At 43.1% G+C, this 27,057-nt stretch overlaps 1 protein-coding gene across 4 annotated transcripts in view; it reads right to left on the minus strand.

Annotated features, from left to right (window-relative positions):
• Nucleotides 1-1,479: 1,479 nt before the first annotated feature.
• The window catches only part of LOC106613021 (protein turtle homolog B), a 74,023-nt gene continuing 48,445 nt past the window's right edge, over nucleotides 1,480-27,057 (minus strand). Inside the window, exons 6-23 of one of the 4 annotated variants that reach the window (XR_001330407.2) lie at nucleotides 24,690-24,834; nucleotides 23,497-23,642; nucleotides 22,390-22,532; nucleotides 21,986-22,126; nucleotides 21,745-21,864; nucleotides 21,459-21,609; nucleotides 19,821-19,944; nucleotides 14,856-15,031; nucleotides 14,011-14,237; nucleotides 13,548-13,632; nucleotides 13,167-13,328; nucleotides 13,029-13,074; nucleotides 12,433-12,519; nucleotides 10,090-11,724; nucleotides 8,701-8,746; nucleotides 7,657-7,921; nucleotides 6,907-7,037; nucleotides 6,566-6,659 (exon numbers count right to left, since the gene is read on the minus strand). Coding sequence is in view for 3 of the 4 variants with exons in the window: in XM_014214849.2 (XP_014070324.1) it covers nucleotides 6,466-6,659; nucleotides 6,907-7,037; nucleotides 10,090-11,724; nucleotides 12,433-12,519; nucleotides 13,029-13,074; nucleotides 13,167-13,328; nucleotides 13,548-13,632; nucleotides 14,011-14,237; nucleotides 14,856-15,031; nucleotides 19,821-19,944; nucleotides 21,459-21,609; nucleotides 21,745-21,864; nucleotides 21,986-22,126; nucleotides 22,390-22,532; nucleotides 23,497-23,642; nucleotides 24,690-24,834 (3,713 nt within the window). In the remaining variant the exon portion in view is untranslated. Of the gene's footprint in view, nucleotides 6,660-6,906; nucleotides 7,038-7,656; nucleotides 7,922-8,700; nucleotides 8,747-10,089; nucleotides 11,725-12,432; nucleotides 12,520-13,028; nucleotides 13,075-13,166; nucleotides 13,329-13,547; nucleotides 13,633-14,010; nucleotides 14,238-14,855; nucleotides 15,032-19,820; nucleotides 19,945-21,458; nucleotides 21,610-21,744; nucleotides 21,865-21,985; nucleotides 22,127-22,389; nucleotides 22,533-23,496; nucleotides 23,643-24,689; nucleotides 24,835-27,057 lie in introns of those variants that run through there. The other 3 variants (XM_014214849.2, XM_014214851.2, XM_014214850.2) reach the window with 3 other exon arrangements.

Genomic DNA, 27,057 nt, shown 5'->3' on the forward strand with positions numbered 1-27,057 from the left:
GATTGAGTCAGACGTGATGGCACAGCCAGAAGAGGACTGGCCACCCCTCAGAGCCTGGTTCCTCTCTAGGTTTCTTCCTAGGTTCCAGCCTCTCTGGGGAGTTTTTTTGTAGCCACCATGCTTCTACATCTGCATTGCTTGCTGTTTGGGATTTTAGGCTGGGTTTCTGTATAGCACTTTGTGACATCTGCTGATGTAAAAAGGGGTTTATAAATAAATGTTATTGATTGATTGATCTGCAGAGAAAAATGGGAGAAACTCCTCAAATACAGGTGTGCCAAGCTTGTAGCATCATACCCAAGAAGACTTTAGGCTGTAATCGCTGTCATAGGTGCTTCAACAAAGTACTGAGTAAATGGTAAATATGATATTTCAGTTTTTTATTTGTAATAAATTCACACACATTTTGAAAAAACTATTTTTGTTTCTCATTATGGGGTATTGTGTGTAGATTAATGAAGGAAAAAAAACAATTTAATCAATTTTAGAATAAGGCTGTAACGTATCAAAATGTGGAAAAAGTCAAGGGGTCTGAATACTTTCCGAATGCATTGTATATTAACTTAAAGTCAATTGTGTCTATAAGGTCAGTATAAAATACATGTACAAACATAAATTCTCAACTTAACTTGTAAAATAAAGATAAACACACCGAACACAGGTGATATACTAATGACATCATCTGTGTGTACCTATTACCAACAATAAGGCCTAAGAGACCAATCGTCTTTTGCTTAATGTAAATTGCCTTAAAAACACCTGCTCTTTCCATGAAATAGACTGGTGAATCCAGGTGAATGCTATGATTCCTTATTGATGTCACTTGTTAAATCCACTTCAATCAGTGTAGATGAAAGGGAGGAGACAGGTTAAAACAATATTTATAAGAAAGGTGTTCCTAATGTCAGGAAGGTGTTCCTAATGTTTGGTATATTCTGTGTATATGCAGACTGAAAGGGATCATTTTTTGCAAAGCCAGAAAGGAATTTGAACATTAGTGCAAAGGCCAGTCATTCACTGTCAGTATATATCCACAGTTTGGTCATTGGGTGGTGGAGCTTTCTTAACACTAGATTCATGACTGACCTTCCAGGTTTCACATAGTAGTTTGTTATATACTATAAATGGAAATAATCCCACTTAGCAACTTGTGGAAGTGATTTCAATTTAACATAATCTTAATTTGATATAGGTCTACAGTACCTTGTATGGTCAGACATTTTTATAACTCACTATATACCAATTGTATGAACTGTAAATCTGACTAGATAGCCTCACGATAATATATATAAATACTCAAAATAAATACTTTTCTCTGACCTGATAATTTATCTAGCAGCCAGTCATGGTGTCTGGCTCTCTAACACCCACACCTTGTGTCCAGTAGTTGAAACTACACCTCTACAGGTCAGACAAAAGGTCAGACAGAAATTCCATTTTAGTTTGTTAATCCAAAAATAACGCAAACACATACATAAGCACGTTTTAGATTTTTATTATATCAAAATACAAAAATTGGAGAGGAAAATATTACATTGGACTAAGCGTTGGAAATGGACATATGATGGACATGAACGCAACGCTGCTTTCCACCTCTCATGGACATGCCATGGATCATCATAGAACATGCTGTATGTCTATGTCAAACCGCTCATGAGCCAATGTTACAAAAACTGTGCCAATGCCTTTTTTAATAAACCTATGTCACTTTGTCTTGAGCCTATGCCACAGGTCATAAGCTTCTGTCACCTATCATCTAGAAGCCACTGGTGGTATCAGGGTTTATTCTGAAGAACAACGTTCCATGGCAGTTGAACATGAAGTGAGTAACATGTGATCCCAGGCAATATTGAATTCCCTGGACAACAGTGGCAAAAGAGAAAATCAACACAGACTAGTTTTTTACATAAGGCTTTGGTACAGCACCATACAGTGGATGAGTTAATTGCTCACATAAAAGTTAAGTGGAAAATAATTCCTGATGTCAATCCAAAAGAACTGAATGATGAAGCTCCAAATTATCAGCAGGTTATCATTCTAAAACAGACAAAAAGTAAAAGGTATTTTATGTTTTTGCTTCTGAATATTTACATATGAACAGTCTGATATCAATCAATTGTTTCAGTTAAAAAGGCATATTGAAACAGATTATGCGCAGAAGACGCCAACATAAAATATAGAATGTAAATGTGTGATGTACAGCACGCACACGGCTCAATGGATGAAAATATGCTAAGACATGACTACATATTCTTCCTTTAAGCACTACTGGCTTGCTTGAAGATGAGGAGCATTAGTTAAAACAGTCAAAGATGTAGCGCTTATTGTACAGTAATAATACATTCTATTTCCTCAGTGCTGGTACACATGGAAAAACAGAGAACATAGAAAATACTACATATTCCATTTTCTGTCTGATCACAACCAGGTTGAAAGTTTATGACTGATTGCTGAATAGGCTTTTTTGTATTGTCTCTACATGCAAGATAAATATAGTTAAATCAAATTGGCTCTAAGTATAATCCTACCAGCTCCTGCACTAAAAGCATTAGGGCAGAAAAACACAAAACAAAAGTCGATCTAACAGAACAGGATCTTAATTTGATCGCCCTGTTGCAGGAGAACTTTCCTGCAATGCAGGATATTTCAGACTTGTAGTGTATTTGAGGTTTAAAAAGGCTTCTGAAGTTTGTAATTTCCACTTTGACATTTCAGACTTTATTTTCCCTTAAGAACATTTTTGCAACCCCTAAAAAAAATGTCCATTAATTATAATCATTATAATAATTCACATTTTTTCTTGCTGAAGGTTTATTTTCCTGCAGTATCAAACTGGCTCAAATTAAGATCCTACATCTGTACCTCCAAAGTAGCCCTCTTACATACTATATGTTTTTTTTAAGCAAAAGAGCCCGGAAGACTACATACATTAGTAAAATTCTACATGGAGAATGTGTCAGAAATACCTTTACCAAAACATACGAGAAGAATCAGCTTTACCAAAACATACGAGAAGAATCAGCTTAAATACAAACGCTGTTTGATGAATACTCTTATTGGCTATACTGTACAATACTGTCCCCCAATAGGAGACTTTGCGACAACAGTAGAGAGAAATCACGTAGGAAGGTTATGCCCCTGCAGTAGTGTGCTTGAAAACAGTGCTGTCAATCAAAAATAGTTTTGACCTGTAGGAAGTGTGTAGTGTAGAACAACCTTCTCATACCCTGACCATAGGCTCAGATTCCCTCCCCTGTCTCCTGTTACATATTTAATACTGATCCAAAGTACTGATAAATAACTTCACACCAAGTAGGTTTCCCCATCTAATCTGGATATTATATCTCCCCTTCAACACAAGTACAACACTTTGGAGGGTACCCTGGAAGCACAGACAGAGGATGTAACAGAGACAGAAACTAACTATTGTTCCATTGACTGCTACAAGTCTCTTTTATGTATTTTTTGAATGTCACCACACTATCTATTGCCACTATCTGATTCCACAATCAATACAATTTGCTCATTGCCAATCACACTAGTTTACTAATAGGACCTACAACGATGGAACTAGTTGAGTTAGTAAAACACAGAGGACTTCAAGAGATTAGGCCTCTGATCTACAGCACCACAGAGTTAAACATAGCACCAAGTCATAATGTTGAAAGCAACTACGTCCTAGTATCACGTATGTCATCTCTAGCTAATGTAAACACGACTTCGGTTGCAGCACATACAGTACCCCATAACGATGACATTGTGGCTCAATGAAAAATGTGGTCTCTCTTTTCTTTCTCTCATACTTTGGACATCTGAAGGCAAGTGATCATGAGTGAATCTACCTGTGTGCTCGTGAGAAAAGAAAAGTTGTTTTCTGTTCCAGATAAGGTTTAGTCCAGCGACAACACGTTGATGCTTCTAAAGCTTTTCAAATTGGTATTCATTCACATACTATACAACAGAAGAAATACTACTGAACTTGTGCAGCCAGCAGGCCCAAATGACAATAACACATTTGTTCTGTGCTAACATTTACTTTTCCATAAATGTAAAACAACGTCTCCGAAAATATGACAAAAGAGGCACCTTAAGATGTTTTATAAATATTGTCCACTTCCTACCTTAAAGCAAATAGTTTCATCACATCTAATATAATTTGCTTTAAATCTGTATCTAGAGTTTTGTCCTCAAGCATAATTGACACGGACAGAAAATCTTTCTGTTTAGTTTCATCTTTACAAATACAGTACACACCATGTATACATTATAAATATAGATTTTCATCATATCTTACATATAACCAATTCTTAGAATATGCATGTTGATGTATCAATTTCAAACAACTATTTCACTAATTCAAAAGAAAATATGTTGGAAAGTGAGTGAAGAGGGCAGATAAAGTTGATGTTTTGATCACTGAATTGTATTCTATAGCAAGCAGAGAGGGTATTAATTAACATACATTCAGAGAGTTGTTATGGCTAGTTCAACTCCTGAATTGCTATCAGTAGAGATAAAAGTGACTCCAAGTCAGACAAATGGGTTTAAAATGTCAATGTCTTCCAGTGATTCATCTTGTCAGTGTGTAAGCGTAAAGCGCTCTAATAGGTATAGTCTACAGAGTGAGAAGAAAATGCTAACAGTAACCATCAGTGTAAAGGAAAACATTCTTCCTTGGCTAACCAGCTAGCCCCTTGAGATAAATCAAATCAATCTATTGTGCCAACTAGCCAATTAAACCTAAACTTAATACCACCACATGTGACAGGTCATCCATTGTACTGTGACATCAGGACATTCATTTCCTGTACAGCAAAACATACATTCATTATCGGTTAGTGTTAAAATGAATAAACATAAAGAGAAATAGCTAGCAGGTAATATTATACAGTTGTTAGAGAGATAAACAGTCGAGAGTCGAGACAGCCACCCCACCTTGAGTTTCACCTTAGTTATTGTAACACAAATGTTGTCACTTGTCATCTAACAAGCCCATTGGTTAAAATCGCATAATAAATCAACAGCAATCAGATCTTTCAATACAGTATTAAGTATTACAGTTGTTTTGAAATATGAACATCAATGGCAAGTTTCACTTTCTGCATAATAACTACTTCTGTATCATTTACATTTAAATGTTGATTTAATTGTGATTTAAAAAAAATCTATGTTATAACATTACCACAATTCGAAACCTGAAATGAATAACACTTATCATAATCACTAATTGTTATTATAGGTCTGTTCTATTAGTAGAATATACACAGTCAAGATAGATTTTTTATAAAAGAATCAGAGTAATGCACCTTCAGTACCACTTCCTCACAGCTAGGTGTCCTTGGCAGAAAAAGTTGAGTCTGCACCACGTCAGACTGGAGTTTATAATGAGTCCCAACAGAGAGAGAGAGAATGCGTGAAGGCGAAGGAAAAGGCAGTTAATTCACTTTTCAAAAACAAGAGAGAAAAGGCAAACAAGGCCCCTAGAGATGTGTCATATTCCACAAGTGACTCGAGGTTTCCTCCATATTAATGAAAAACACTGTATAGACATCACATTTCCTCACCCCTTTTCTGTACTCACCCTATCAAGTGAACATTTGGCCTCTTTTGAACACAAGGTTACTGTATATCTTAGCAAGAAGAACATGGGCTCAACTTTACTGGATGTGATCACATGGTTAAAGGCTTTGAGCCAACATGCAAGAGAGTGAGGACATGTCTTTTAGTGGTTTGAAATGTACCAATATCATATCACGCCTCGTATTGGATGATAATATTATTTTGGGATTAAGCAAAATATGCAGATTGGGATCGATATTAAATGCGGATCAAAATCAGATTTCAGGCCATAGCATCCATTTCATATGGGAAGTGTATGATACTATATACCATTTATTTCATTTGAAAAATAATGTAAAATACGTACAGTATATACCACTAGAATTACAGCAATTCTACGCTTACTCTGAGGTATATTTTGTGATACGAACCCTGTGTTAGATACTGACACTATTTGAATTGTAGGAAAGGTAGACTGAGGTCCTTGTCTAAGGAACACACCAGGTTTTATAGTCCACGGTGTCACTGTAACACCTCAGATAGACTCCTCCTGACCAGTGACTTTTAAGGTGTTGTGAATTATTTAGATCAATGCACTTTCCTACAATAGGAGAGATTCTCCCCCTTTTCATTATTTAATATATTTACATTACAGATGTTTTATCTGGTGAGCCTCACTACATTATCCTCAGGGAGACATGGAAAACATCTTTATTTTGTTTCTAAAATATTAGAAAAATGATAGAGACAGGTTCTCCACTGCCAAAAGCTGAATGGAATGAATCATCTGATTATCATCATCAGTGTATGGGAGTTATAGGGAGATCTAGGTTGGTGGGTCAATGTAGTCACGTCCCATGGCTTGGGCTGTCTGTGAGTGACAGTAGTGGACATACTGGTCAGTGGTCAGTGTAGGGTCCCATAGTTGGGCCCGTCTGAGTCTATACTGGCCAGGATGGCCGCCTGGTCCTCCTCAGAGCGTCTGCTGCGGCGCAGGAGTGAGGACAAAAAGAGATATGGGCTCTTCCTGTTCTGCCTTTTCCTCTTCCTGTGAGCCGGGGGAGTCTGGGATTGCTGCTGGGTCTGAGAGGGAGACACACCTAGCGAGGGAGAGGTAGTGTTATTGAGGATACAACACAGAAGCATTTCGTATGGCCCCTGACTTGTCTAAGTGCTGTAAAGCAAACAAGTATGGTCGTTACATAGGCATGACAACGATAGGATTTGGCTTTACATCACAAACAGATTTGGGACAAGGCTACAATGAACTCACTAAATGTTATTCTTATTGGTACTTCAAACAGTTGTGTGTCAGCCTGTGGCCTATTCTTTAGTTCAGAGACTGACCTGTTCTTCTCCTGGAAGTGGAGTTGTTATTGGTGTTGGCAGCCACTCTCTTGGCTTTAGTAATACAGTGGTGTAGCAGTGACTGTAAGCTCTCAGACCCGGCAGGATCACAAGACGCACCTAGAGGTTCCCTAGAAAGAGGACAAGACAGGCACAATACACATGCTTTACTTTAACTCACCACCGGGGAGCGCTATCCTCTCAGTGATTAGTCAGATGGGGAGTCAGGAGGACATTGATTCCGAAAGGCTGTAATATTGAACCATAAATAAACTGATGATTTGTTGAGAAATTCATTGGCTTTAGATTGTGAGGAATTAATAAAGTACTATGGGACGAACTGTGTTAATTCTCAAAATAATTATGAAGGAATACGTCAATATTTGTCACTTTCAGATACCCATAAAATGAAAATAATCTCTATACTGTAATTGTAATAACAGTTTACATAAGAAAGGCTTCAGTTTCTATAGTTACTGAGTTGCTCCTCTTGCTCTACAGTGAGAATGGCTTGTCTGTTTTGTTGAGTGGGGCAACAAAGAGGATTCTCATCTTTTGATAGAGCTACGGTATGTGGATTATTTTCATTTAATGAATGACATATCAATCAAAATCACCCTAATACTGAATATATTTTAATGTGTTAAAGATGAGCAGTATCTATCATTGGCTAATTGTAAATCCATGTCAAATTGAAGGACGTTGATGAGCTTTACACAGAAAGGTATCTGTTTTGAAAAATACTTTTACCTCATAATGAATACTCTTGTTTTGCAGTCCATCATAGAAAGATGCAAGTAATGATATTAAGACCCAAAATAACCTCATCAACACCAAACATTTACGTTCAGGTTCATGAGATTAAATGTTTGTTGCCATTTAATGGATTGAATACACCAGCTTCAAAACCTAACTTGACGATATCTAAAGTCAAGTGATTCTGCCAAAACATATTGTTTCAAAAGGCATACTGTAGGAACACAAAGGTTTAGAGGTGTTGTCCTTCATAGTGTCACTGTAGAGAGAGAGAGATTGAGAGCCATTAGCAGAGAGGGGAGACAAATATGAGAATTAAAGCATTCCTCGTTAGATAAATAGTAGCATTTTCATAATCACAAATACTGTGTGCAGGGGCCACAGTTAGTTAGATACAGTACATTTCCATAAAACATGAACACTGTACAGCACACTTTCATCAACATGAACACTGTGTACAGAGGCTTCACCATGCTGACGGGAGGAGATGGCAGGAAGAGGAAATGGCCGTTAAAGAACAGTCACATGACAGGAAGAGGAAATGGCCATTAAAAACAGTCACATGACAGAAACGAAAGCACTTAAGACGACGAATGTGACGAAGAATTTAGTCTTGAGAATTATTGTTATACGTTTGAGTCAAAAGAGAGATATTTAGAGAAGGCATGCATGGCATTTTGCACATGGAACAAAACTTTAAAGGGGAATACTCCAGTCTATCAGTAATCTGGGTCCTCTATTGATTCAAGGCTTTTTTGAGTGCAGGGAAACCGTGCCTGTATTTCAAATACTGCTCCACAGTCCAAAACAGCTCCTAATATTGCTCACCAGCCTAATAACTGTGCTCGACAGCAGGCATGTTGTGCCAAAGAACTGTAGGGAATGTAACCTGTATGTTAGCAGTTAGCATTAGAGCTAGCAAACTTGAATCCAGTAAAGAGGCTCAACCCAAAGTCAGCGATTCCCCTTTAAAGGAGAGAGTGATTAGAGCCCTCCCCTGCTGACGCCTCCCCTCTCAGACATGGGTCCGACCCTTACCTATTGCGGCGTAGGGGACCGGCTCACAACAACGCTGCCCAGATAGCTGAGATCAATCAAAAACAGATGAGGTAAGACCCCTGAGCCCTCATATTGTACAAACCAGCAGGCCTACACTATACTTGCCCATATGACCATGACACTGTAAAGGGGTGGGAAAAGACCGTGACCGCTTACGCTAACCTGGCAATCCCTGGGATTCAGAAAGGTAGGAGGTGGGTGTGAGGGGGAAGCATGTAGGTACACAGACAAAAGGGGAGGATTATATGCGCCTCAGGTATATTGCTCTCGTGTATGTCTTCTATTGTCCTGCAGAGGATTACTGTATGACTATGTGGGTGTAATAGATAATAATTAGAAATGATCAAGTTGTCCAAATGGTCTCAGGTAAAAAATAAAAAAATAAAACAGGTGTTTGGTCATAAATCTCTGATATTCAAATGTTCAAATGTGTGAAGATCATTCCTGAAATAGAAGGCTTATGTGGGCAATAATGACGCTGAATATCATTAAATTAACTTTGCTACCTTGTACATTTCACATTTTGTTTGAGGGGTCGAAGGCACTGTAGGTCTCACTCAATCGTCATTTTTTAGTTTAGCTACAGTGTCATTTACCACCAGTTAAAAAACAGTAGCAGTCAAGGAAAGCCTCTACTAAGATGTCAAAGGTGGGCAATAATACAAGGAAATCAACTAAATATGTAAGAATAAATATTACTATTATTCAGTATTCAGAGTAGTATTCAGAGTTTTCAATCAATAAAAAAAACACTGTATATGCTAGCTAATTATTTAGGGATGCATTCGCTCAAAGATCCCATAAGTCTGCCACCTGAAATCCTATGCTACAGATTGCATCTTAATGCAATTGTAACATTTTACACATTCTAGGTTAGGCTTCCTGCCAACATTTTCTTTAGCAAACAGTATTTTCCGTGAACTATGGCAGTTAAAACTCACATTTTCTTCTGAAAATGGGTCGCCATACAGATAAAAACACAAATATCTAATAAATAATAATTACAGAATTCAAAGATCAATATCAATATCTTCAGATGTGACTTTGTTCTAGGGTTAAATTTCAAAATGTGTCATAAGGACACACTTTAAAAGTATGAATTGTATCATTTGCCTTGATTCAGATGGGTATATTGCCAATTTTTTTATTAATAACTTGTTTATGACTGATCAGATGTGTGCCAGATGCAAATACATGCTTTCTGCATATAAGCCTAAATATGCATTATTGGTATGCCAAAAGTAAAACATTACGTCATATTCTATAAACTGGGGATACATTAAGAATTGAGTGCCCAGGTTGGAGAAGTTTGTTATGTGCGTTAGTTAGTGCGTTGCTGTCCCTGCCGGACCGGTGTAGGTCACCTACCCTGAGGCGGATATCTGGAGTTGGGAGGGCTCTGAGGGCAGCATCTCCTCCTCTGTCCTTCTCTGGGATGGCCACTGCCCGAACACATCCCTGCCCTCCAAGGGGGGAGAGGGGGACTGGGAGGGATAACTGGCTGCGGTGGAGGCATAGGACATGTGGGGACGGTAACTGGGGCTGGGCCTGCGGCTTCCCTGCTGGGCCTGGGTGGGGGAGGTGGCCAGGGAGGACCTTCGGGAGAAACTGACAGTGGCTTGGGGGTGCAGGGTGATCTCAGGCATCTCCAGAGAGTGGGATGTGCGGAGGATGCTGGGGCGGGGCGGGGGGCGGACTAGAATATCTGGAGAACCTGGCTGGGTGCTAAGAGGGCTCTGGGAGAGGGGTGAGAGGCGGGAGGGCTGGAGGACCAGCGGGGGCAGGGAGGGGTCTGTCCTACGCCCTGACCTCGGGCTGAGCCAGGACTGGGGGCTGCTGCTACGGGCTGTGCTTAGGCTCCCTTCACGGGCTGCCGGGTCAGGGTAAGGCAACACTGGTACACCCACACCATGGGACGTGTGTCTGAGCTGGCCGAGACTCTGGGCCTGTTGCATAGCTAAGCGCCTAGCTGGAGGGCCTGGGGGTCGGTCCCTGCTCTGCGGAGCCATTGGGACCTCCAGCTGCAGGAGCCGAGGGCTGGGGAGGTGCAGGCGGCTGGGGGGGAGAGAGTGGAGAGGGGGGTACGGTGGAGGGTCGGGAAGGTCCTGGTGATGATGTAAGGGGTGGTGAGGTGGATAAATGAAGCGGGGCCCCTCCAGACCCAGAAAGGGGAACTCGTGAGGCTGCCAGCTGTCAGGTGAGCGAGGGGAGCGAGGGGGAGTACTGTGTGTATGAGGAAGGGAATGGCCAGAGGCAGTGTACTGATGATGGAGCTCCATCTCTTCCCTCTCCTCTGGGATGGAGGGATAACCGTAGGGCCCCCCGTCAGCAGTGCCTGGGGGGGAGGATAGAGTGGAACTACGGGGACTGATGTCAGGCATGTAAAAAGGTGGCGGTATACCCGATTCCCCGCAGCTGCCTAGATACCCATAGAAGGGGACCTGTGGAAAATCCCTGTAGAGGGAGGCTGGGGCCTGCCCTGCAGCATGATGCCCACTGCCCTCCACAAAGCTCATACCTTCCATGGGCCTGTGGAGGCGGGGGCTGTAGTTGGGGGGCTGCGTGGACTCCAGACTGGAGGATGTTGGGGAGAGCTGTGGTCGGAGCGTGGCCATGATCGGGGGCAGGGGCCCGGGGTCAAAGTCATTCTCCTCGTCGGACTGCCGGAACTCAGGATACATGTCGGACTCCTCGGCGAATGGGAAGCCCTGGATGCGGCGGTGGGCTGATGGCGGGCTGGCCATGCTGAAACGACCATCGGGACCGCGGCTGATCAGCTCGATGGGGCTGGTGACCTCTGCCTCGTGCTTGGACACGCTGTACTTCTTGCTGGCTATGGCACGCTTGGTTTTCTTGTAGAAGGAAAGCTCTTTGTCCTTGTCTCTCTGAGGGCTTGGCAGCCTCCTGACGTACAGGCCCGGGCCGTGGGCCCCATCTGAAGACAGGGACTGGGGCCGCGAGGCGGGAGGGGAGCTCTCTGGACTGATCTTCCCAGAGGACAGCCTGTCAGGCACAACCAACACAGAGGCAGACACTCAAACATGATGGCTTCATAATGAACCTATTAAACAGCAGTTATTCATCAATAAACTGCCTAATTGTACACAGTAAAATAGCATGTTATTCACAGTAGGCATCACTACTATGCTAGACTGATAAAATCCAAAGCCATGGCACCATGTCAAAGCAAATACACCTGTTTCATTTGTATTCAACCTGATAGTATCCAGTGCATTCTGCTAGCATTGAAGCTAATGACTGTAGCCCCAGCGAAAGTATGAGAAAGGAACCGTTACCAAGCAGCCATGACAACCGTCTCACAGATCTTTTTTTACTTGCTCTTGGGTAAAAACCGAGGGCCATTTGTCTTGTTGGGGACATATGCTGCGCCAAATGCTTTTATGGCATAAAAATAAAGCAGATGACATCCAACTAGCCCTTTTTTTCTATTTGCCACACACCAGGAGCAGCATTGTAAACAACACAGTCAACTATAGAGTGCATATACACAGTACAGTGCATGCAGCTGAGCCAACGCAAACACAAATCCCTATACGGTGCATATAATGTATACTGTGCATGCGGTTAGGCCAGCAGAGCACTAAGTAAATAAAATCTATAAAATTCATTTATTATCCATGCAGCCAAGCCAGCATAGCGTAGTGCAGCACAGCACACACTGTGGCATGGTGCAAGCAGCTAAGCACTCACAGGGAGCTGGCTGGTGGGGGCATGTAGCTGCTCCTGGCTGGCGCGTCCCAACAGGGCTCTACCCCGGGCAAGGGGGTGAGAGGAGGCCTGCGGTGGGAGACACACAAATGACATGGGCCACGGTCATCTGTCAACTAAGCCAAACCTCCACACAACACAGGAGGGACCATCACGGAGTCACAAGAGGACTAGACTTCACTATTCTGATATAAACAACTGGAACATGCATTATAATGCAAGTCAACACATCCAATTCCTTTTAACATAGACCTCTCTCCAAACCTTTGACATACACACAATATACATCCAAACCATATTTATGTCCTAGCAAAGATACCCTGCCCTGACAGCTGGTACTGAACAGGAGTGAAGTGAACAGAGGCCATAACAATAACTCTTAAGACAGGTAAAGAGGAGTTTATTGTTGCATCTAAATTCAATCCAGTGACTACTGCATTGTGAATCGACATATGAGCTCAAAAGGTTGGCTCCTGTTTTTTAATCTCTCTGGGTTTGTTTTTAGATTTTAGATTTTAGATTTTAGTCATTTAGCAGACGCTCTTATCCAGAGCGACTTACAAATTTTTAGTACTTACGGTGAGTCAATGCTTTTCCTGAAGTGTGTTACAGACAGGGGAGGGTCTTAGAAGAGACAAAACAGAGATATAGAGATTACAACCAAGACCAGTGAATGAACAGTAGAAGTTAGACAGTTAGAGGAATTGGAGGCATACCTGGTTTGCGTTTGAGTTTGCGTCGGTGCTGTTTGTTGACGAAGCAGGCTGCTAGAGTACTGAAGAGCACCGCAGCCGCCAGAAAGCAGATGGTTGCCACGACGCCCGCTACCACGGGCCGCGCCAACCCCTCTTCAGTCACCTCCGTAGGGGGGAAGGGATCTGAAGCGGAAAAGGTACCCAGGGGTTCAGAAATGGAGGGTGGGGGGGAGGGGTAAATGGTAAATGGAGGGTGGGGGGGGGGTAAATGGATGTAATGGAGTGACATATCAGCAGCATTTAAAAAGATTCCATTCCATTGTAGCTATTTGGGAATATTATTTGAATATACTCTTAATCTAATTCTGAATTGTAGTGTAATATATTATGTGTAACACTTACCTGTGCTGGACACTCCCACCACATTACTGCTGTCACTGATGAGGTCATCCATGACGGCCATGACTCTGAACTCATACCAGGACTCCTGCCAGGGACATAAAACAACACACTCCTCCACTGTCCATTCCACACACATAACACATCCACAGTCCAATTCCCCTCAGCATAACCACTGTCTCAAAATAACGGTGTCATTACCCCAAAACAACTGCCATTGGCAAAATAATAGAAATAACAGTTTGAGTATACATTTTACATTTTAGTCATTTAGCAGACGCTCTTATCCAGAGCGACTTACAAATACATGAAGGTATACCTAAAAGGATTTATATAGGATTTACAAGTCATTTGTAAAGTGTTCATTATTATCTTATAGACAAGTTATGACACTAATTACACATTGGCAGTAGTCACTATAAACAGACAGCATTGTTTATACATGTAGGTGTTTACGGTCCTTTACCTGGACTAGGTCCCTGGCCATCAGCTCAGTCTCAGCGGCAGGGATCAGATCGTCGAGGACCTCCCACCTCTCTCCGAGACGGAACTCCATGATGTAGCGGTCGACAGGCGAGGAGTGATTGGCTGGCGGGAGCCATGTGAGCAGGACGCCGTGCTGCGTGCGATTGGCTGTGAGGCACCGTGGTGGAGTAAGAAGCACCTGTGGTTCAGGGGTACTCAGGGGAGACACTAAGGGGACAAGAGAACAGACCAGTTTTAGAAGGAAGTTAAGCAATTCATATTATTCAAACAGCCATAACAAACCCATACATTCACATGTGATCAATCAGAGATAAACAGAAGATGGTGAGAGCAATTTCAAACTGCATTCTAGAACATAGCTCTAGAGAGCAGTAGTTTCAATGATATTGTGAGCATACAGAATCAACATGACATGTCTGAAATGGACACACTGATGTGTAAACATTTAAATACAAATCTTTTATATTTCAAGTTAAGGCATATCATAAGCTATAGAGTTATCTAAAAAAACATGCATTACAAATAGTAAATTCTAGGTATCTACAGGTATCTAAATCCACACATACACATGGATTTTGTATTGTAGATATGTGATAGTAGAGTAGTGGCCTGTGGGAACACAATGTGTTGTGAAAAGTGTTATGAAATGTAATGTCCTGTAATATTTTAAATTGTATATATCTGCCTTAATGTTGCTGGACCCCAGGAAGAGTAGCTGCTACCTTGGCAGGAACTAATGGGGATCCTTAATAAATATAAAATACAAGTATAGGCATACTGTATCAGTCCAGTGTAGGCAGTTGTTCTGGCGCTGGTGCCACCTACCTACTGTGTTAACCGTCACGACCTCGCTGAAAGGGCCTGTGCCCAGCTTGTTCTGTGCCAGGACGCTGAACTGGTACTCTGTCCTGGGCTCCAGTCCCGGCACCACCAACCACGTCTGAGACCCCGACACCGGCATGGAGTGCCAGTCATGGGGGCCAAAATTCTCCTTTTTCAACCTTGGAGGACAGAAACACAGAGAGAGGTATCAATACTAACTAACCTGCACCCCGACTATAAGGTCAATGGGCCATCCTGGTAACACTCAGATAGCAGATATGGTGTACAGTAGATAGACAGTCTTATGTAGTGTGCCTCTGTCAAACTACACAGGCAGTGGGCCACAGTGTTGCAATACAATACTGTTGCTAGGCTATATCTCACTCTGTTTAATGTCCTCTTCACATTCACGTCACCATCTCTGTAATCTTAACTAAAGGTAATTAGATCACTTTGACTCGTACATTTATAGTAACAGCTCTCTGTACAAAGTAATTCATTATTTAAGTACACAAGAGATGCCTCCATGTATATGCAATGTTCCTCAAAGCACATGGTTTAATATTACAGTCAACAAATGTCCATTAAGGTGTCACCAGGCCATGCCAGAGAGATGGATGAGAATGGCTGTTAATATTAGACTGCCAAAAGCACCACTTCTATCAGATTATTATTCACACACAGCCCCCATTCAACACAGTATGGCTCGTATGACTGCTGACATGTACATAAAATGATAATGGAGATTTTATGGCACCTCGTGGATGTTGTCTAATAGAATGTTACTGCAATGTCTTTCCATTACGCCTTTAATAAATGAATGAACACATGAATTATGCATCTTCTGTGATTTACTGTATGCCCAACTCTTCAACAATGCAAATAATGTAAATACAAATACTGAGTAACTGAGTGATATTACTGAAGGACTGAGTAATAAACCATTAGCATTGTGCTGTCAAAATTATGTTGTAGTACCTGTCTGTTGATGATAGTATGTTTCCCCCTGGATACCATTATATGCTTCCCCCTGGATACCGTTATATGCTTCCCCCTGGATACCGTTGTTTGCTTCCCCCTGGATACCGTTGTATGCTTCCCCCTGGATACCGTTGTATGCTTCCCCCTGGATACCGTTGTATGCTTCCCCCTGGATACCGTTGTATGCTTCCCTCTAGATACTGTTATATGTTTCCCCCTGGATACCGTTTCCCCCTGGATACCGTTATATGTTTCCTCCTGGATACCGTTATATGTTTCCCCCTGGATACCGTTATATGTTTCTCCCTGGATACCGTTATATGTTTCCCCCTGGATACCGTTATATGTTTCCCCCTGGATACCGTTATATGTTTCCCCCTGGATACCGTTATATGTTTCTCCCTGGATACCGTTATATGTTTCCCCCTGGATACCGTTATATGTTTCCCCCTGGATACCGTTATATGTTTCCCCCTGGATACCGTTATATGTTTCCCCCTGGATACCGTTATATGTTTCTCCCTGGATACCGTTGTAATAATTCAAGTAATTCAATATTTCCTTACTGATAACTAGGGCTGTAGCAGTCACAACATTTTGTCAGCCGGTGATTGTCAAGCAAAGAACTGTCAGTCTCACGGTAATTGACCGTTAATTAACATAAGCACCTCTAGCATCTCCTGGGTTCCACACGTAGACTTTTTAAAATGGATTGTAGGCTAATAAATCCATGTAATATAGCCTACACCTTCACAATAAATCCATGTAATATAGCCTACACCTTCACAATAAATCCATGATTTATTTTAGACAGGTCTAAAGAAGCATGATATGAAGAAAATGTAGTCTATTTCAGAAGAACAGAATAGCATACTCAGTTGTCCTTATGTTAGGTCCTGATGTGGCTATGCCAAATGGCTGGGGGCTACACTAGTTAATTTAGCAGACAAGATTTGCTTATAATTCTGTGGCATTATTTTATATTATTTTATAGTATGAAGAATAATCAATCAATCAAATGTATTTATAAAGCCCTTCTTACATCAGCTGATATCACAAAGTGCTGTACAGGAACCCAGCCTAAAACCCTAAACAGCAGGCAATGCAGGTGTAGAAGCACGGTGGCTAGGAAAAACTCCCTAGAAAGGCCAGAACCTAGGAAGAAACCTAGAGAGGAACCAGGCTATGAGGGGTGGCCAGTCCTCTTCTGGCTGTGCCGGGTGGAGATTATAACAGAACATGGCCAAGATGTTCAAATGTTCAGCGGGGTCAAATAATAATAATCACAGTGGTTGCCGAGGGTGCAACAGGTCAGCACCTCAGGAGTAAATGTCAGTTGGCTTTTCATAGCCGATCATTCAGAGTATCTCTACCACTCCTGCTGTCTCTAGAGAGTTGAAAACAGCAGGTCTACAATACAATCAAACAAAGCTGAATAAATTATAAATATTGTCTCCAAACGATTTGGGGGAGTGTGCACATGCGGCTATTCTGTGTTCAGCAGTTAACAAAGAAATAGATACTCCTATATGCTTAATTTAGAGTTATTAATGTAACTTTAGTTGTGATACAAACGTTGGGCTGTATGTTTGGATGTTTAATACATTGTAAGGCTGCATGATGAGACTCTAATGATGATTTGAATAAAGTAACTCGAAAGACATGAGCTATGCTTTGTTTTTTTGTGCAGGCTGTACACACTCCAGTAGTCTGTCATTCACAATTTGACAAGCACTTGATAATGCCTCAAATTTCACCGCGGCATCCCCTTTGTGGCCGTCATGCACCCTAGAAAAATCCATGCCTTTTGCGACCTGGAGTGCTGCGTTGTGCCCTTCTCCCTGAGTGTGCTGCAATCCGAAGCGCCTCTCACTCACACTGCTCTCTGTCAGTGATTGGGTCTTTCTGTTAAGACAGACAGATCGGGGACGCAACTGCATGCGTCCTTATCCAATTCCGAGGAGCATATTGAAGATATTGGATGAACTGTCCACATTTACTTTAGTCAGCCAACAAGATGAGTACGCCTAACGTACAGCAAAAGCACTAGCCTATGTCAATCTAAACTCAGCAAAAAAAGAAACGTCCTCTCACTGTCAACTGCGTTTATTTTCAGCAAACTTAACGTGTAAATATTTGTATGAACATAAGATTCAACAACTGAGACATAAAGTGAACAAGTTTCACAGACATTTTACTACCAGAAATGGAATAAAGTATCCCTGAACAAAGGGGGGGTCAAAATCAAAAGTAACAGTCAGTATCTGGTGTGGCCACCAGCTGCATTAAGTACTGCAGTGCATCTCCTCCTCATGGACTGCACCAGATTTGCCAGTTCTTGCTGTGAGATGTTACCCCACTCTTCCACCAAGGCATCTGCAAGTTCCCAGACATTTCTGGGGGGAATGGCCCTAGCCCTCACCCTTGATTCAACAGGTCCCAGACGTGCTCAATGGGATTGAGATCCGGGCTCTTCGCTGGCCATGGCAGAACACTGACATTCATGTCTTGCAGGAAATCACGCACAGGACGAGCAGTATGACTGGTGGCATTGTCATGCTGGAGGGTCATGTCAGGATGAGCCTGCAGGAAGGGTACCACATGAGGGAAGAGGATGTCTTCCCTGTAATGCACAGCGTTGAAATTGCCTGCAATGACAACAAGCTCAGTACGATGATGCTGTGACACACCGCCCCAGACTATGACAGACCCTCCACCTCCAAATCGATCCCGCTCCAGAGTACAAGCCTCGGTGTAACGCTCATTCCTTCGACGATAAACGCGAATCCGACCATCAACCCTGGTGAGACAAAACTGCGACTCGTCAGTGAAGATCACTTTTTGCCAGTCCTGTCTGGTCCAGGAACGGTGGGTTTGTGCCCATAGGCGACGTTGTTGCCGGTGATGTCTGGTGAGGACCTGTCTTACAACAGGCCTACAAGCCCTCAGTCCAGCCTCTCTCAGCCTATTGAGGACAGTCTGAGCACTGATGGAGGAATTGTGCATTTCTGGTGTAACTCAGGCAGTTGTTGCCATCCTGTACCTGTCCCGCAGGTGTGATGTTCGGATGTATCAATCCTGTGCAGGTGTTGTTATACATGGTCTGCCACTGCGAGGACAATCAGCTGTCCATCCTGTCTCCCTTTAGCGCTGTCTTAGGCGTCTCACAGTACGGACATTGCAATTTATTGCCCTGGCCACATCTGCAGTCCTCATGCCTTCTTGCAGCATGCCTAAGGCACGTTCACGCAGATGAGCAGGGACCCTGGGCATCTTTCTTTTGGTGTTTTTCAGAGTCAGTAGAAAGGCCTCTTTAGTGTCCTAAGTTTTCATAACTGTGACCTTAATTGCCTACCGTGCACCTGTATCGAAACATGTCATCTATGCATTTAAATAGCGAATGGAGGACGCTTTTCCCCGTGGTTTATTTTCATGCCAGCCAGGTAGGCTATACTACTGTTGTAAAGATAAGCAATGTGCTTAATATTAGGAAGGTTGAGAAATAAATATAGTCGGCCTAGTCTATAGAAAGCTGATCCTCCTCTTTTTAATAGAGGCCATCACTCTGTTTTCTAGCGCAATTGCATAGCCTATAGAAATGTTGCGCAACAGGAGCTCATGGGCTCTCCTGAAGTGTTTGATTGGATTTTTGATTACATTTGCATTGATGTCATGCTGAGTACCAGGTAGTAAGCAAGTTTGGTAAGCTAGTAACGACCAGCAGCAGCATCAGAGCTTAGAGAAGCCTAATTACCATGACTAAACGTTCATGTGGAATTTTACTGGCTTCATGACTTGTGACCGCCAGTGTGGCGGTAATACGGTCACCGCAACAGCCCTGTTGATAACAAATCAGATCCCTACATATCTACATATCTATTGAAGATCAATCCCCAAAGTCTCTGTCCTCCCACCTCTATTAGGGGAATCAGCTGCAATCTGAGTATAAGATGTGATAGTAGACTAGAGCATGCTGGGAGTACTTACACTGGGCCGTACCACACTGAGAATGTCTGATCAAAGCCTCCGTCGTAACCCGGCTCCCAGGACACGTTGGCCGAGGTCACCGAGGGCAACACACGAATGTTGCCTGGAGCATGTGGGCTGGTGCCTGAGGGTCAGAGAAAAGAGACCATCATATTTAATACCAGAGCCATCTACAGTATACCTCTCTATATCTCTACTGTATATTGCTCTGGCCCACACTAAAGAGTGATAGCGCAATCTGTTAGGTCTATATGTACTGTACAGTGAAGGTTAGGATGACCATTATTCAATAACCACAGTATGAGTCAAGTGTGTTATTCCCATAACAGCTGTTTTGTCAATGTATAAAAAGCCTTCTCACTCAGAATGACTATCATTGTCCAAAAATGTGTCCTATTAAGTCAAATAATGTACATTGTGCTGTCATTACCATTCACAGTCCTCTACAGTATATAACTGTCTACAATGGCTGTGAATGGCCTATCTGATTGGCTAATGCCCTGTACTGTGAGGTGTTGACCAATGGTGAGGTAAAGGTGAGTGAAGGTCTATGGCTTGGCCAGACCATCATCATCCCAAGACCCAGCACCTTTTAACTGGGATTAAATGGAGACCTGCTGTCCTGACCACTACGGTCTAAACGTCAAAGCTGTCCTCTCCACACTCAGCACATCTGACATGTCACCTGTCACTCCAGTGAGGGGACACTTGGGAAGGTGCCAGCTAGGGTGTATGACTGTGAGAAGTCCTGAGGCACGCTTATTACTCATACGTACTGTAAATACGCAAGCAAGTCACTTGTCTAAGCAGTACTTCAGTATACATACAGTCCAGCTGGGACTAGGGTCATCATGAATGTCTAAGCAGTACTTCAGTATACATACAGTACAGCTGGGACTAGGGTCATCATGAATGGCTAAGCAGTAGTTCAGTATACATACAGTCCAGCTGGGACTAGGGTCATCATGAATGTCTAAGCAGTACTTAAAAAGTACAGCTGGGACTAGGGTCATCATGAATGGCTAAGCAGTACTTCAGTATACATACAGTCCAGCTGGGACTAGGGTCATCATGAATGTCTAAGCAGTACTTCAGTATACATGCAGTCCAGCTGGGACTAGGGTCATCATGAATGTCTAAGCAGTACTTCAGTATACATACAGTCCAGCTGGGACTAGGGTCATCATGAATGTCTAAGCAGTACTTCAGTATACATACAGTCCAGCTGGGACTAGGGTCATCATGAATGTCTAAGCAGTACTTCAGTATACATACAGTCCAGCTGGGACTAGGGTCATCATGAATGTCTAAGCAGTACTTCAGTATACATACAGTCCAGCTGGGACTAGGGTCATCATGAATGTCTAAGCAGTACTTCAGTATACATACAGTCCAGCTGGGACTAGGGTCATCATGAATGTCTAAGCAGTACTTCAGTATACATACAGTACAGCTGGGACTAGGGTCATCATGAATGGGAACAGAAAGCTGCAGGGTTGCTGTCAAACTACTTCAATTAAGATTAACTGAAACTCTGAACCCTGAAGAGCTGAGAAAATACAGGGGGGACTGTACCGATGACTAGGATCATCAGACATGCATGGGGACAGAGGGTTATGAGGTCACAGGGGACGGTACCAATAACGAGGAGGCGCGTGCTGGCAGTGATGCTGGTGACCACATTGGTGGCCACACACTCCCATTCCCCATGATCCTCCTTGCTGAGGGACAGGAACTGTAAGCTGCCACTGGAAAGGATGTTGTGCTTACTCTTGCTGGGCTTCCCCACCTTGAACACATGCACACACATGCGCACACACACACAAGCACACACACAGTTCCCTGGTTGTTATATCAAAAAAGCAGTTTGAGTTTTCCATGTCTCTCTTCCCAGACTAGTCCCAGCTGTAGAGTGGTTTCATACCTTCCTCCAGGTGATGGTTGGTATCTCAGGGTCTCCCGAGGCAGCACAGGGGATGACCAGCTCTCTACCAGCCTCTTGGCGGTACTCCCCACCAGGCCTCACGTTAAAGTAGGGGGGATCCTGTGGGCCGGGCCAACACACACAATGTCACAGACCAAGTCTCACAACAAGTCTCACCAAAAGGGGGGAGAGAAGACTACACATATCACATTTGGTCAGAGGTTTCTTCCAGTACCAGTACCTTTAGCACCAGAATGGCTGGGTCGGACTGGCCCATAGTACCCAGGGCGTTGTAAGGCATACAGGTGTAGGTGCCGAGGGAGTCTTCTGTGGCCTCCGCCACCCGAATACTTCCATCCGGTGCCTGGCTCCAACCGGGGTACTGGGACAGGAGAGAGGAGGTACACTCAACATCACAGGGATGCAATATTCTCCACAACATGTCAGGGCCTGTATTCAAACAGCGTTAAAGGAGTGTTGATCTAGGATCCGCGTCCATATAAATCACATTCATTATGGTCTAAAAGGGAAAGATCTGCAATTCTACTCTGGGATACTTTGTGAACAGCTGTTATGGTGAATGAGGTGTAATCAGCATCAGTCCAGACAGACAGAGGCCCCCACAGATGGCAGACTGAGACTGACCTTCTCCACTCTGAGAGGGTAGCCATCTTTCTCCCACTTCACTGATATCACCGGCGGGTTGGCGTCCGCTGGGCAGCGGATGATCCCTGGCAGTTTCCGTGGGACGTATATGATGGAGGGCATGTTGAGCACGCGGGCAGGGTCTGAGGGTCAGAGGTTAGATGTCAGAGAGGACAGAGCACGAGGTTTTGTACAGATGGACAGGAGATGTTTTCAGTGAAAATAGACTGGAGCATGAAGTCTGAAACTGTTAAATCACAATTACAACTGCCAGGTACTTCTCCTGTAATAAGTTGGTCGATATGGAAGCCATTTAAGAAATAGTATTTTATAAGTGACTTTATGGCGGCCCAAGCTAGCTGCTAACTAATTGTCTTTAGCTATCAACTTGGATAGTACATAACAGGAAAAAGGACAATTGTGTAAGACTGTTGAATTTGGTTTTTCATTTCAGCGAGGGGCTCTGGTCACCCTCTGAAGCCAATCACAAAGACAGTCATGGTCAGCTGCTACTGTCTCTCTCTCGCTCTCTCTCTCTCTAAGAACACAGAAATCAATGACCAGCGACTCCAGAGGGAATTAGCATAGTAGCAAACACACTTAGACATCCGGCCTGGTGGCATTTCCCCCCCCCACATAGCAGATGAAATAAAAGGTCACCGTTTCAATTCAGTCCGGCACATTGAGGAGACCAAGACTCTTTCTCTAAGGGGAGACTGAGCAGCATGCTATGGGGTGAGACTAGCAGACTGTCTCTTTCAGTGTCTAGCAATGGAAGATAAACAACTCTACAGAGACTGGAATCATAGACGGGGAAAAAATGCTAAGAATATGGTGATGAGAGAGGCCCTGCCAAGATGATGAGCAGTAGGAATATCTAATCATTCCCTCGTCCCGACCTTTGACTCTGAAATTCAGCCAAGGGTGGAAAAGTTTCAGCAGGGCAATATGTATGGTAGTGCATCACCAATGACAATACATCAGCAGTGTTCTGGCTGCCATTATGCAGGTTGTGATACTGTTATTTCTCCTCCTGTTCCAGTACAGCCAGCCAGCCTTGTCTGCCCCTCCCCCTTTCCCTCCCTCCGTCACCATGGTAACACTCACACTGAACAGAGAGGTGTGCTGATGCTGACGGTGGAGTTCCGAGGCTGTTGCTTGGGCTGCAGGTGTATTTCCCAGCATCCTCTGGTTTCACCCGGAAGATGTGGAGGGTTCCATCGATGAGGATGCGGACTCGGTTTTTCAGGTCACTGCCGAGATGAAGCAGACAGTTATCGAATATGCCATAGCATAGAGACACACTCACACACTGGGGGCTGCATTAATGTAATTGCACAAGCTTGCCATGAGAGGGCAGCATTTGGTCAAACCCATCCAGGCTGAATAGGTTCCAAAAGATGAAGCAGTTGTATGTCAAATAAATCCCCTAATTTCCACAATCACCTGATGCTGCAGCCTTAGTGTTTTCTCTCGCACTGCCACTTTAAATGAAGTACCCTCATGAAGAGTACACTGGCAGATATTCTATTCCCGCTGTGTTTCAAACAAAGAACAAACACACCTCACACCATGTTCATTTGAGCAATATTTGAGAGGACATTATGCAAAAGAAATAGCAGAGGGAATATTTTAATCTAAACTATGAATATTTTTTAGTAAATAAATCGTATGATTAGACCAAAAATACCCTTTCGTGATAGACTGTTGCCTCCAAGGATAGACCAAACATTGTACGCAGCCCAACTAGGATAGTAGTGTCTTATCCTAGGGTTAATTATGCACAGCCTTTTTCTAGGCCTTTAGAAAACTATTTGAGATGGGCTCTTTCTAAGGGACTCTCTGATAGGTTGATTCTCCCAGACAGACACTTGGTCTCCCAGTCACTTGTTCTTTCTAAAACGTCTCCATCACTAAAATAAAGCGGTGCTTGGGGCGAGTCTGACAGCTCCTGGCTACGCTTCAGATCATTACTACAGTATAAGAGGCACGTGGAATTGTCATCAGAGCATTCTAACCCGGCTGGCGTGCTCCAGACAGCCCCTGCTAGGCCCTCTCTTACTGCTGCCGGACCAGAGCAGGACAGGGCACCAGCACACACACACACATTCAAAGTCACTGAATCAAGACAGGGTCTGGAAAACTCAAATAATAATTATGCCAAGACACAGTACAAAATACTTTAAGGTCACAGGAGAGGACAAGATTCAAAAGCCTTTAGATGACAGGGTGAAAAAGACTCAAAGACCAAAGGGAAGGCACACAGACAATCAGACACATGATCTCGATTATAACTTTACTTCTTAGTGAAGTAGACGTTATCTTCCTCCCAAAACCAGGTGTAGGTCAGGTTGCCAGGATACGCCTCTGCTTGACAGGTGAAGCGTGCATTCTGGGATATGTTGACAGTGATGTTCTCTGGCGGTGACTTAATATACGGTGGCCCTAGAGGAAACAAACAAAGGCTTTTAGTGTACAACAAAACATACACTGAAAAAATATATAAACTCAACATGCAACAATTTCAAAGATTTTACTGATATAAAGTTCATATAAGGAAATCAGTCAATTAAAATGAATTCATTAGGCCCTAATCTATGGATTTCACATGACTGGGAATACAGATATGCATCTGTTGGTCACAGGAACTTTAAAAAAAGTTAGGGGCGTGGATCAGAAAACCAGTCAGTATTTGGTGTGGCCACCTTTTTCCTCATGCAGCATGACACATCTCCTTCACATAGAGTTGATCAGACTGTTGATTATGGCCTGTGGAATGTTGTCTCACTCCTCTTCAACGGCTGTGCGAAGTTGCTGGATATTGACGGAAACTGGAACACGCTGTCGTACACGTTGATCCAGAGCATCCCAAACATGCTCAATGGGTGACATGTCTGGTGAGTATGCAGGCCATGAACGAACTGGGGCACTTTCAGCTTTCAGGAATTGTGTAGAGCCTTGCGACATGGGGCCATGCTTTATCATGCTGAAGCATGAGGTGATGGATGTATGGCACAATGGGCCTCAGGATCTCGTCACGGTATCTCTGTGCATTGAAATTGCCATCGATAAAATGCAATTGTGTTCGTTGTCCATAGCTTATGCCTGCCCATCCCATAACCCCACCGCCACCATGGGGCACAACGTTGAGATCAGCAAACCGCTTGCCCACGATGCTATACATGCTGTCTGCCATCAGCCCGGTACAGTTGAAACCGGGATTCATCTGTGAAGAGCACACTTCTCCAGCGTGCCAGTGGCCATCGAAGTTGAGCATTTGCTCTCTGAAGTCAGTTATGATGCCAAACTGCAGTCAGGTCAAGACCCTGGTGAGGACAACGAGCACGCAGATGAGCTTCCCTGAGACGGTTTCTGACAGTTTGTGCATCAATTCTTCAGTTGTGCAAACCCACAGTTTCATCAGCTGTCCGGGTGATTGGTCTCGTACGATCCCACAGGTGAAGAAGCCAGATGTGGAGGTCCTGGGCTGGCGTGGTTACATGTGGTCTGCAGTTGTGAGGCCAGTTGGACGTACTGCAAAATTCTCAAAAATTATGTTGGAGGTGGCTTATGGTAGAGAAATGAACATTAAATTCTCTGGCAACAGCCATGGTGGACATTCCTGCAGTCAGCATGCCAATTGCACACTCCATCAAAACTGACATCTGTGACATTGTGTTGTTTGACAAAACTGCAAATTTTATAGTGGCCCCAGAAAAAGGTGCACCTGTGTAATGATCAAGCTGTTTAATCAGCTTCTTGATATGCCACACCTGTCAGGTGGATGGGTTAAATTGGCAAAGTAAAAATTCTCACTAACATGGATGTAAACAAATTTGTGCACATAATTTGAGAGAAATTAGAATTTTGTGTGGATGGAACATTTCTGGGAACTTTTATTTCGGCTCATGAAACATGGGACCAACACTTTACATGTTGCGTTTATATTTTTATTCAGTGTAGATAAGGATACTGAAATATTATCTTATGACCCATTCAGCATCTGTTTATTGTTAAATAGGTACAGTAGACCCCTGGCACAAGCTTCTCTCTAGTAGCCTATGAGATACAGTAAGCAGGGATATTGTAACTTGAACCACACACTTGGTTGCCAGACTTGCAGATGCCTCCACAGCATGAGCCCTCAGTGCCCTGAGGTTGATGCTCTGCTTTCTGTACTATATTACAGACAGTGAAACGTAAGCTGTCTTTTATAAGTGGGCCCAGCTACAAGCCTCCTGGTTATTTCCTTAATATACACTGAATAGCTTTATACATCAGGAGGGACTACTGAAAGAGTGGTTAAGTCACAGAACAAATAAAAACAGATCACTTTAGTGAGAATCACGACTCCTCCGATAGCTGCTTGTAATTGCTCAGAGAGCCTTAGACAACTTCATTGGCACATTTCCACAGAGCCTGCTTATGGATGGATACTCCTTAGTGAAAAACAAAAACAGGCTGCAATATTGCTGGTGTACAAAACTCATATGTATCATTATATCTCAGATTTATTCCAATTCACTCTGGATTTGTAAAAGCCTTATTCCAACCATCTAAGACATGTATGAGGTTTATGAGGATGTTTCAGTCAGACCAATTCATTTAAATCTTTCCCCTCACCTGTCAGCTGTTCTAGACAACCCTCCACTTCCTGTATTATCAGGC

This window comes from Salmo salar, chromosome ssa09 (assembly GCF_905237065.1).
Source record: "Salmo salar chromosome ssa09, Ssal_v3.1, whole genome shotgun sequence".
Taxonomy (NCBI): domain Eukaryota; kingdom Metazoa; phylum Chordata; class Actinopteri; order Salmoniformes; family Salmonidae; genus Salmo; species Salmo salar.